Here is a 12,542-nt window from a genome sequence, read left to right as displayed (position 1 = left end):
CACTCCACAATAAGATCTGAACCCTGCAGGATCTCGAACAGTTCCTCGGGGTTCATAAAACAGCTGTTCCGCCAAGCCCACGATTGAGACCTGAAACACCATCAAACTATGCTTGCCTCGCTATAAAGCACCCAGTTCTATACCATTTTGGGCTGGCAGGATTTTCCTGCTTCCTCTCTCCCTCCTTTCCAAGGTATTTACCGGAATTAGGAGCTTTGTGATTTAATTGCTTTAACTTGTTTTAACTCTATTTCAGTCATTTACTCTCTATATCAGTGGTCCCCAGCCCCTGGTCTGGAGACCGGGACCGGTCCGTGGATCAGTCAGTACCCGGCAGTGGCTTCTCCTCCTCCTCCTCCCCAGCTGCTGCCTCGGGGGCCGCCGTGCCACTCTGCCGCCAGCTCACCTTTGGTGCTCTCCAGCGGCCGCCATGGCTGGGGCTCCCCCTCGGTGTGGCACTGCGCAGCTGCTGCTGGCAGCGCCCCCCAGCAGGCGGCGGGAAGTCAGAGGCGCCGGCGGGAAAGCAAGTGGAGCAGGGCTCAGGCGGGGGTGGTGACGTCCCTCGGCAAAAGACTACCCCTCCCCAGGCCTCAGTAAAATTGTCAAGCATTGACCGGTCCCTGGTGATAAAAAGGTTGGAGACCACTGCTCTATATGATATTTGTGTGTGTTTATTCTGATGTACCCTGTCCTGAGTCTAAAAAAAAAAAAAGGTGGGAAACAAATGCAATTATAAATCAATAAAAGGCCTTTTAAAAAGAGGCTTTCATCGTTAGCTTGCCCAAGGAGACTTTTTAAATTATTTGTTTCTGTTAATCCAAAGTTTCCCCGTAAAAAGCAGCAGGGGCAAGACAGCTCAGTAGCTTTCCAGCTGTTATTATTTCCGTGCCCGCCGCCTAGATTGTCTTTTGTGTCCGGCTTTTTAAGTCGAATGGAATGTCGTGAGACCGTCCGATTGGCCGGCTCATCCTGCCCCGTGCTTCAAAGCCCTGCATCCTCGTAAAAAGCCCATCTGCCGATGCGATATTCCTGCTTTGGTCCCGGTTTCGACTCATAAAAGCAGAGAGATTAAGATGCGTGGGGTTTCTGTGGGATTAGTGACCCTGCCGGCTCCGGTCTTTCTAACTAGAATTATTCACCCCATCTGGTTATTTAATCCAAGGGTGGGAGGAGTCCTTTTTCTCTAATAAAGCAAAGTTATTGGCAGTGGGAGTTTTTGTTTGTTCTTTCATTTACTTTTTATTAACTTTAATGTTTTTTTACCGTGGCCCTGCTGCGGCAGGCACCGAGGAATTCTTCCGTGACGATCCTACTAGACATGTGCAAATCGCAGAGGTTTATGCATGAAAAATGCGAACGGTGCCATTTGGATCCACAATTTTTATTCTCACTCTTGTTTTGATCTCGTTTGGCTTTTGGCCTTTCTCCCCCCCACGTTATCTGGAGGTTTCTCATAAACAGCAGTCCACATATGAAATCTGTTTAGCCTCCCATTCTATACCAAAGTCATTTCTGTGTCTGTCGCTGTGACAGAGCGAAGCAGCTGACTTGAGTATCAGATTTTTGAGTCCCTTGGTCAATTATTTAGGGGTTTTTTGTTATGAGTTAAAACCCAAATTGCTGCATTTTTTCTTTATCTAAAGCAACAAAACGTCTTTGGCCATCTGCTCTCCAGTGTGATACAGAATTTCCATCCATGTTAGACGGTACAAGCATATTGGGTTCATTTCTTTGTTAGGTTCTGCATAATATACCCAATTGTTTTGTTAGCAATATAAAAGATCCTTTTGCCAGTTTCCATACTGGCTTCAAAGCATGCCTTTGTTGGAGATATCTTTAAAAAATATGTATGGGTCTTAGGGTTGCCGGCTCTGGGTTGGGAAATGCCTGGGGATTTTGGGGGTGGAGCCTGAAGAGGGCGGGGTTTGAGGAGGGGAGGGGCTTCAGTGGAATATAACACCATAGAGTCCATCTTCCAAAGCAACCGTTTTCTCCGGGGGCACTGACCTCTGTTGTCTCGATCATAGAATCATAGAGTTGGAAGGGGCCATACAGGCCATCTAGTCCAACAAGATCAGTTGTAATCCCTGGAGATCTCCAACCACCACCCTAGAGTCGGGCAACTTTAATAGGCCTAGTTACAGTGGAGTAACTACTTCATATATGACACTCATAGCTGTGAATGCCCTTTGGATCATGCAGAGGCAGCCCAAAGCCTCTTGTATGTCAACACTTGGAAATTTTATCGGGGATTGTTCCCATTTGTGTCTTAATCTCCAAAAACTTAGGGGGAAATGTTGACAACTGCAACAGGATTGTCATTAATCGGTGCAAGCTGGGACTGTACTTCCGTGATATCTGGTATTTGCGACATCTGTCTTTTTTGCACGTTGTTAGGCACATAGGCCAATTGTAGGAAAGACCTGGACTAGTCTTGTGTCACCTAAAACCCGAGAATTTCCTAGATTGAAGATTGTTAAATTCAGATGCATGGCACACCCACAATTAGGAGTCCGGTACATGTTGGGTTGTAGCCAACCATCATAAAGCAGATCTTCATTCAAAGAACCCAAGTTCCCCACTGCAGTTCAGTGCTCCTACTAAAATGGTACCTCCAGGGTTGGGAGGCAGGATCAGGGAAGCACATGATCGTAGAATCACAGAATCATAGAGTTGGAAGGCATACAGGCCATCTAGTCCAAACCCCTGCTCAGTGCAGGATCAACCTAAAGCATAGAATCATATGAATCATGGAGTTGGAAGGGGCCGTACAAGCCATCTAGTCCAACCCCCTGCTCAATGCAGGATCAGCCTAAAGCATAGAATCACAGAATCAGAGTTGGAAGGGGCCATACAGGCCATCTAGTCCAACCCCCTGCTCAACACAGGATCAGCCTAAAGCATAGAATCACAGAATCAGAGAGTTGGAAGGGGCCATACAGGCCATCTAGTCCAACCCCCTGCTCAAAGCAGGATCAGCCCAGAGCATCCTAAAGCATCCAAGAAAAGTGTGTATCCAGCCTTTGCTTGAAGACTGCCAGTGAGGGGGAGCTCACCACCTCCTTAGGCAGCCTATTCAACTGCTGAACTACTCTGACTGTGAAAAATCTCTTCCTGATATCAAGCCTATATCGTACTTGTAGTTTAAACCCATTACTGTGCGTCCTTCCCTCTGCAGCCAACGGAAACAGAGGGGTGGGGGAGTTGTGGGGTGGGGGAGTGAAAATCACTTCCCCCTTATCCACTGGCAGAATTGCCTTTCCGCTAGCAGAAAGCGACCACTGGCTGCAACCCACTGGATAGAGAAAATGAAATGTCTCATTAAAGAGGTCAAGGGGAAATGACAGGCAAGAGAAACGTTCTGTAATGTTTCCAAGCAAGAGCTGATTGTACAGAATGCTGACCTTTCATAAAAGTGGTAATAACAATCTTCCTGAACAGGCTAGAACAGGGGTAGTCAAACTGCGGCCCTCCAGATGTCCATGGACTACAATTCCCATGAGCCCTTGCTGGCTCATGGGAATTGTAGTCCATGGACGTCTGGAGGGCCGCAGTTTGTCTACCCTTGGGCTAGAACAACTGTAGTGGAGTAGGAATCCATCATATTTATCCAGTCTTAATAGGATTCTTTTTCCTAATGGATTTCGAAGATTCTAAAAATATTGATTCTGAAGAGAAACACACACTGTCTTTGTGTTGTTGTTTTTCTCCAAAGTGGGACATTATCTCAGACAAGGCCTACCCACCTACTTTTTACAACAAAGGTTTTATGTTTTAAAACAACTAAGCTTCTTGTGCTCGGACCTGGACAGCCTAAGAAGAAGAGTTGGTTCTTATATGCCGCTTCTCTCTACCCGAAGGAGTCTCAAAGCGGCTTACATTCACCTTCCCTTTCCTCTCCCCACAACAGACACCCTGTGAGGTGGGTGAGGCTGAGAGATCCCTGATATTACTGAAGAAGAAGAAGAGCTGGTTCTTATATGCCGCTTTTCCCTACCCGAAGGAGGCTCAAAGCGGCTTACAGTCATCTTCCCATTCCTCTCCCCACAACAGACACCCTGTGGGGTGGGTGAGGCTGAGAGAGCGCTGATATCACTGCTTGGTCAGAACAGTTTTATCAGTGCTGTGGTGAGCCCAAGGTCACCCAGCTGGCTGCATGTGGGGGAGCGCAGAATCGAACCCAGCATGCCAGATTAGAAGTCCGCACTCCTAACCACTACACCAAACTGGCTAGGCCGATCTTGTCTCGGAAGTTAAGCAGGCTCAGCCCTGCTTAGTATTTGGATGGGAGGACCTCCAGTGAAGTGCAGGGCCACTCTGAAGAAGCAGGCAGTGGCAAACCACTTCTGAACGCCTTTTGCCTTGAAAGCCCTACAGGGTCACACCACCCTGAGCCATATTGGGAGCGTGGTATAAAAATTTAATAAATAATAGTGCTACTACTACTAATGTCTATTGTAATTTGATGGTGCTTTCCAACACCAAACATTTAGTGCTCTGAACTGGTCTCATTGGGTCTCAAAAGCCAAGCAGGGTCACTCTGGTTAGTCCAGTATAGCCCAGTATAGCCCAGTTTAGCCCAGAGTTACTGGGCAGCATCAGAATTGGCAACCCACTTCTGTTCGCCTCTTGCCTTAAAAACCCTATGGCAGGTTGGCCAAACACTGGCTTTGCAGAAGTCCATGGACTACAATGCCCGTGAGCCCCTGCCAGCGGGTCCATGGACTACAATTCCCATGAGCTCCTGCCAGCATGTGCCATCTGGAGAGTCACAGCTTGGCCACCCCTGCCCTATGGGGTCACCCTAAGTCGACTTGACAACACTTTATGCACCTACACAAACGTTTTATGAAAACCTGCTTCCAATCTGATTAGGGGTGAGCTTCGTGTAACCGAGCTATGAACAATCCATGCTAATGCTTTTCGTTACGGGGATTTCTGTCTTAGGTCCTCAGAGAATCTAACAAACTGGCCGAGATGGAAGAGCCGCTTTTGCTGCCAGGAGAAACCATTAAGGACATGGGTAGGTACAGACCTTTCTTCTCGCAGTTGGCCGGCTGAGCTTCGTGTCCATAACCAGAGGGCTTTCCGATCTTCATAACGTGCTAAAGGAGGAAACGGATCGATGAGCAACTGGATCGAGAAGCAGCAGCTGGCATTGACTGAGCTTGCGATAAGATTGCAGGGATAGGTCAATAAAGGATGCTACCACCCCGGCCTCCTTCCAACTTAAATGGCTCTAAGAATACCTTAAATGGGAAGAAGGCTTCTTATGCCAGAGGAGAACTGCAAACTTTGGCTCAAGGGAGTAGTACAATGATCTCCAAAAATGATGTCCCTCCCTAACTGTAAAGTGCTTTTGTGGAGTGCCATGCATAGTCGATTGGAGTCTGAGAGTCCTTTGGGTAGCAAAAAGTGAGACACAAAGACTCTTCTTCTTCCACCACCCCTACTGGGGTCCAGGACTCATGTGAAGATTGATGCTAAATGATAAAGCTAGGGTCAGTGCATTTCAGTGACTGAGGCAGGAAATCCAAATGGCAGCTCCCACAGGGTGGAGGATAAAGTATATAAGTAATTAATCCGTTTACTTTGACCATCTTTTAACAGCACCAAAAAATCTGCCAGTCCTTTTCCCCTAAAGGTGGTGTCATTCTTTCATGCAGGTAGAACTTTTTGCCACGAGACGTTTTAGAGGGTCTTAATGGGATTTTAGAAGAGCCTCTTGTGGCGCAGGGTGGTAAGGCAGTAGAAATGCTCTCTGAAGCTGTCTGCCCATGAGGCTGGGAGTTCAATCCCAGCAGCCGGCTCAAGGTTGACTCAGCCTTCCATCCTTCCGAGGTCGGTAAAATGAGTACCCAGCTTGCTGGGGGGAAACAGTATTGACTGGGGAAGGCACTGGCAAACCACCCCGTATTGAGTCTGCCATGAAAACGGTAGAGGGCGTGACCCCAAGGGTCAGACATGACTCGGTGCTTGCACAGGGGATACCTTTACCTTTAATGGGATTTTATGCAAAATCATGGAGGACATATGCAGCAATGGCCACTAGCCAAGATAACTGCAAAAAAGGCCTATGTTCCAAGATAGGTATTCTGCAATTACCACTGATGGGAGACCACAACTGGTGGAGATTTTGGCCTCCACGTGCTTTTGCATGCCTCCGAGAGAGTATTTGTTAGGCCAGTGTTGGAAACAGCATTCTAATGTGGATTTAATAGACCATTGGTCTGAACTAGTATGACTGTTCTTACAGGTAGGAAATAAACATGGTGTGAAGCATGGCTTCCAAATCCAGTTGTATCTGGAAGATTCATCTGTGAACCCTGGGCGAACCTCCAGTATCAGGCTTTGTAAATACGCTCATTAGATACATGATAGATTCACAAGCCTATTTGCTCACTGTGTTCTTGTCCCCCCTTAAAACAGCCACCAAAAAAGTGTAGTCAGGTAATTTCTTGTGGGGAAAATACATCTCAGTCAAAAATTATGACCTGACACCCAATCCTGCTTCAGTGTCTTAATGGTTGACTAACCAGAATTCCTTCTGTGTTCCGGAATAATCATTGGCTAAGAAATAGTTATATAAAACCTTCTGTATCCCATGATTGTTTGTGTGGTTGTTTTTAAATATCTTCGGGCTTTGATGAACAACGGAAAGTCAAAATGTTGGCTAGAATGTCTGAGGAAAACAACTGCAGGGGGTTGACGGGATAACCACCAGGGCTGTCTGTCAGTTGAAGATAAATTGATATGTTCATTGCCTACTAGCACCCTATAAATATTTTCCCCCTCCACCATTTAATATCTATCCCCCATCCTCCTCTTTGTGTAGATACTACTTCACCTGTTCTCAGAGGAATCCAAGAGAGAATTCAGCTTAAATCCACAGCTGAATTCCCCCTTCCCTCCATAGGGACATTAAAATGATTTTGTAGCAATGGCAATATTTATATTTTTATTTATTTATTTTTTCCTAGCAAAAGATGTTACTCATATCTGCCCGTTTACTGGAGCGATTAGAGGAACCTTGACAGTTACAAATTACAGACTATATTTTAAAAGCATGGAAAGGGTAAGGTTTAACAAGCTTATTTCTGAATAAGTTCTTTCCTACTATTTGAAGTTCAAGTGGGGGGAGTGTAGTTTAACGGCAGGACGTTTGCTTTGCATGCAGAAGGTCTGGCACACGACCCGTATTCTCTTTATTTAAGGCTCTTGAGTGGTAGGGCTGAGAGAAAGGCCCTTTGACCAAAATATGAGACACAGGGTTGGCAGCTCCTAGTTGGATACATCTGGAGATTTTGGAGATGAAGCCTAAGGAGAGTGGGGTTTAGAGAGAGAATGGACTTCCGTGGGGTATAAAGCAGCCATTTTCTCCAAGTGAACGTATCGTTTTTGCCTGGAGATCAGTCGTAATAACAGATCTCCAGCTACAACTTGGAGATTGGCAACTGGGCTTGTCAGCTCTAGGTTGGGGGAAATACCTGGAGATTTTGGGGGCGGAGCAAGGAATGGGTGGGGAGGGGCCTCAATGGAGTACAATGCTATGGAGCCCAACCTCCAAAGCCACCATTTTCTCCTGGAGAACTGATCTTGGTCACCTGGAGATGAGCTGTAGAACCAGGGGATTGGCATCCCTGTTGGCGACCCTACTTAGACATGACACCCATAGACACCATGGTCCCTGCCAGTATTTTCCCTGGCACCTGCTGAACTTTTCAGAGCGTAGGTGGAGCCAAGGCAAGGCAAAGCTTCTTCCATGGCTGCAACAGCAGCTCCAGCCACTGGGGGGGTCATGACTGGTGCAGATAATGCTAGTGAACAGACTCTGAGGACATGGTTGCCTTGTGGTGTTGTGTGGCTTTGGCTCCTGTGGCAGCCATTTTAGATTTGGCTTTAATTCCTGTGGCAGCCATTTTAGATTTGGCTTTAACTCCTGTGGCAGCCATTTTAGGTTTGGCTTTAACTCCTGTGGCAGCCATTTTAGGTTTGGCTTTAATTCCTGTGGCAGCCATTTTAGATTTGGCTTTAACTCCTGTGGCAGCCATTTTAGATTTGGCTTTAATTCCTGTGGCGGCCATTTTAGATTTGGCTTTAACTCCTGTGGCAGCCATTTTAGGTTTGGCTTTGACTCCTGTGGCAGCCATTTTGAGATGATGTTTACTACACCTTCTAAAAATTCCAGAAGTATCCAGAGACTCAGAAAGGTTGGGGACTGCTGCTTTAGACAGCCGTTGCTAGCCAAAGAGGGCATGGACCAGTGAGTCTGACTCCAACAACTTCCTGTGTTCATAAACTGATTGTCTGTTTTATGTCTAGACTTTTTGCCCTGGGCCAGTCCCAGCTCTATATAACAGTGGTACCTTGATTCAGAATGTTTTAAATATTGCATTAACACGCCACAACGTTTCCCAGGTTCCTCCTTTTGTTCTCGACGCCCCTCTAGGAGTGATCAACCGTGTAGAGAAAATTGGAGGTGCTTCTAGCCGCGGTGAAAATTCTTACGGGCTGGAGATCGTGTGCAAGGTATCTTGTCTGAGGGGGCTGAGGCTGGGTTTATAGCCCATAGTGATGATTTTTAAACTCCAAGTTATACGGAATCAGATTCCTGTAACGTATTGGGCCAGAAGACTGCTCATAGGGGGCCTCAGGCCAGAGCTAACTATCTCCAGAGGTGTGGATTTCTACAACTAGGCGCAGAATGCCAAGGATTTGCATTATTTATTTATAGACTGCCCCTCTTGAACCTACCGACTTGGGGCGGCTTGCAATTATCCATATAAAAACAATTAAAAATAGTTAAAAAATCAACCATACATTGTTAACAGTACAATACAATAAAATTATATTCCTTGTCTCATGGGCTCGAACACTCAGTGGATTGAACTTAGATGTTTATTGTCCTCCTTGCTTGGAAGAGGGTGAGCGAAATAAGCTGATTTTCAGCTTATTTAATTGTCTGGTCTCAACCATAACCCTGGCAGAAGAGCCCCATCTTTCAGGCCCTACGGAACCTGCCGTCTTATTTATCCCGGTCGTTCGGTCTGTCATGCTCCGTGTCTCAATGATGCCTCAAAGCAGGACTGTGACTTTTGCAGGATGTTCGGAACCTGCGGTTTGCTCATCGCCCCGAGGGACGCACCAGGAGGTCCATATTTGAAAACTTAATGAAATATGCGTTTCCAGTATCGAACCATTTGGTAAGTGCTTTCTCCTGCTCTTAACAGCATTGTCGCATCAAAATGTCTTTATTGTAGGACAGAAAATGGAAACGTAAGAACATAGAGTTGGGAGAGACCTCCAGGGTCATCTAGACCAGCCCCATGCCCAATGCAGGAAATTCACACCTACTCCCCTCCACACACACATACCCATTGACCGTAGAGAGACCCTTTTGCATAATGAAACGCAGCTGTCCTATCACCCCCCTGTCCTCCTCTTCTCCAGGCAACACATCCCCAACTCTCTCTCAACCTCTCCGCATAAGGCAGTGCTTCTCAACCTTGGGGTCCCGACCCCAATTGGAGTCACCTGCCCCTTTCCGCGGGGTCGCCAGGTTGGTGGGCGGTGACGGTAGCAGGTGGTGGTGGTGGCCAGCGGCAGTGGCGAAGCCATGGCACTGGCCATCTCCACGCTGCCTCGATTGTTGTGCCTGCGCGCGCATCCACACATGCTGCCTGCGCATGTGCGCCGCCGCCACAGTTGGGGTTGCGGCATTACGGCGGTTGAGAACTGCTGTCATAAGGCATGAATTCCAGCCTATCGACAATCCTAGTCACCGTTCTCTGAACACGGTCCAATTGTTCAATATCCTTGAACTGTGGAACCCAGAACTGGACATACTATTCCAAATGAAATCTAACCGATGTGGAATAGAGTGGGAGTCTAACTTCTCTTTCTCTAGATATTCTGTGCTCCTAGCAAGGCAGACTAACGTAGGCTTCTGAGCTGCCATATCGCATTGCTGGCAGTCTCACAACTGTTGGTTGGAAAGATTGCACCGTATTTTTGCTTTCATGGAAGAGTTCTTTTCAGTCGCTCTTTAGAAACACCCTCAAGAGCTTTACTCCCCATCTTTCTCCTCTTTCCCCCCCCCCCTTCCTGGCGATTTTCTAAGTTAATAGACCTCGGAACAAAAGAATATGGAGAAATGTACATTGATGTGCTAATTACAACGTACAAAGACAGCTTCAGTTTCTTTCTCTCTCTCTTTTTCTCTCTCTCTGCTTTTTCTTTCATGCCTTAATATTATAGAAACAAAAAGGATGTGAGGAAATTGTTATTTGAAACGCCAAATAGAGTTAAAAAAAAAAAAAGCTGGAAATAGCTGAACGTTCTCTCCCTTTCTTTTATTTTAAGTCCCTTTTTGCATTTGAATACAAAGAGGTTTTTCCAGAAAATGGCTGGAAGGTTTACGATCCTGTTTCGGAGTACAGAAGACAGGTAAGCCCTTCAGCTCCGACTCCAAGGTATTGCAACACTCATTTTTATATGTCGAACGGTGGTCTTCTATCGTCATGTTTCACTTTTTTCATGCATAGGAAACAGGTCAAATAAACACTCTCCTGCATTCCTCTCTGGGCTGGGTTAATCATTATGTTAAATATTCCATAGCTGTGCTCCACAGCCAGTGGTCCAGGTACCACTGGTGAGATGCAGAAGGAGACGAGGCGGGACAGGAGGCTTGCATAATCATGTCTCAGAATTTGTTCCCCCTTAATCCCTGTGCCAGTTTGCACGTGTAATGCAAACCCCTTCCTGCAGATTGTCCATCTGTAACATGCTAGTAGTAACTTTGGATGCTCCGTGCTTCTCCTGATTCCCCGTTGCCTCTGCCCGCCAGCAAACATCTGGGATGTGTCACTCTATCCACCAAGAATTATCCATTGTACATCTGCAGGTTTATAACCTTGAAACTTACTCTAAATGATAGCTGTAATAACCGAATGCCTGCAAATGTTGTTGCCAAAATTAGGTTACACGCGGCGGGGTCATAACGTATGAAGTGTCCCCCTGCTTGCGTGGAAGGAATTTGTGCATTTTGGGCACCTGTACAGGTGGGACCATGAGCCTATGTGTACTGGGGTCCAAGGTTCACATCAGCACTCAGAGGAACAAAGGGGAGAAGGCTCCTAAAGACTCAGAATTCAAAAGAATTTTTGGCTAAACATCCGGAAGAAGTTCCTGACAGAGCAGCTTCTGTGGAACAGGCTTCCTCGGGAGGTGGTGGGTTCTTCTTCTGTGGAAGTTTTTAAGCAGAGGCTAGAGAGCCATTCTGTGAACTTACGAAGCAGAAGGATTGACACGAAGGCTGAAAATAAAGTTATTTTAATGCCCAGTTTATTGCATCAAAGTTCATAGAGCCAAGCCAAAATGGGCTCCGGATTTTCATCCTGTTCTCAAATCACCCGCTTTTCATCAGTAGCTTGGCAATAAACTGGCTTAATAAATAATATCATAATACATGTTTTTCAAATATAGAAACCACAGAGTGAAAACAAAATCTCACATACAAATGCCTCTAACAAATAATTTTCTTGTCAGTTTCACAACGTAAATGTTGCTCAGCAAATTCTCTGTTCGTGTGGATCCTTCTGCTTCGTTCCTCCACCCTTTTGGATCAGCTGGTCTTCAGTTGCATGATTCTGTGAACTGAGGCAGATGGTGAGTGGGTGGGCAGAAGGGATTGGGTCCGTGCTTGGCTCTTGTGGCCCTTTCTTGCGTGCCCAGGGAAATGCCGATTGCCCCTTTGGGGTTGGAAAGCAAATCTCCTCCAGGCCAAACTACCCAGGAATTCTGTTTTGTTTTGTTATTTGGGGGGGGGGGGGGAGATCACCTGGGCATGGAATTGGAGTCACTATGGGTGGGCAGGTAGTTGTGAGCCCCTCCTCCTGTTGCGCTCTCTCAGCCTCACTTACCTCCCGAGGTGTCTGTTGTGGGGAGAGGAACGGAAGACAATTGTAACCCGCTTTGAGATTCCTCCAGGCAGTGAAAAGTGGGTATAAAATCCAACTCTTTTCTTCTCTCTTCTTTCCCTAATTTTGAAGAGAAGCTAAACACACATGTGTCTGCTGCTTTATTTCTGCTATGTCATGTTTTCTTGGCTAAAGAGAGCCAGCTTGGTGCGGTGGTTGAGAGCAGTGGCCTGTATTCTGGAGAGCCAGAAGGGGCAATTTTTCTCCTGTACTGTTTTTCCCACTGCAGGGTATTCCTAACGAAAGCTGGAGGCTAACCAAGGTGAATGAGCACTATGAGCTTTGCGACACCTATCCTGCCCTTTTAGCCGTCCCTGCCAATATTCCTGACGAGGAGCTGAGGCGAGTGGCAACCTTCCGCTCAAGGGGGCGCATACCTGTAAGTATGGCAGAGGAGGGCGTTTTTAGCTTGGGAGTAGCTTTAGAGTGCAACGCAAACAAACCGGTCTTGAACTGCAAGGCAAACAAACCGGTCCTGAACTGCAAGGCAAACAAACTGGTCTTGAACTGCAAGGCAAACAAACCGGTCTTGAACTGCAAGGCGAACAAATTGGTTTTGAACTG

At 46.7% G+C, this 12,542-nt stretch overlaps 1 protein-coding gene across 2 annotated transcripts in view; it reads left to right on the top strand.

The window, feature by feature from the left end:
- The window catches only part of MTMR2 (myotubularin related protein 2), a 49,080-nt gene that overhangs the window by 20,002 nt on the left and 16,536 nt on the right, over nucleotides 1–12,542 (top strand). For both annotated transcript variants that reach the window (XM_077341489.1, XM_077341487.1), the window contains exons 3-8: nucleotides 4,948–5,023; nucleotides 6,981–7,075; nucleotides 8,419–8,529; nucleotides 9,102–9,203; nucleotides 10,363–10,446; nucleotides 12,208–12,357. In XM_077341489.1, the coding sequence (XP_077197604.1) occupies nucleotides 4,948–5,023; nucleotides 6,981–7,075; nucleotides 8,419–8,529; nucleotides 9,102–9,203; nucleotides 10,363–10,446; nucleotides 12,208–12,357 (618 nt within the window). The remainder of the gene's footprint in view (nucleotides 1–4,947; nucleotides 5,024–6,980; nucleotides 7,076–8,418; nucleotides 8,530–9,101; nucleotides 9,204–10,362; nucleotides 10,447–12,207; nucleotides 12,358–12,542) is intronic.

The sequence above is a fragment of the Paroedura picta genome, chromosome 6 (assembly GCF_049243985.1).
Source record: "Paroedura picta isolate Pp20150507F chromosome 6, Ppicta_v3.0, whole genome shotgun sequence".
NCBI classification, from domain to species: Eukaryota; Metazoa; Chordata; class Lepidosauria; order Squamata; family Gekkonidae; genus Paroedura; species Paroedura picta.
The sequence above is the reverse complement of the archived record's forward strand: the minus strand, read 5'-3'. Positions and strand labels throughout refer to the sequence as shown.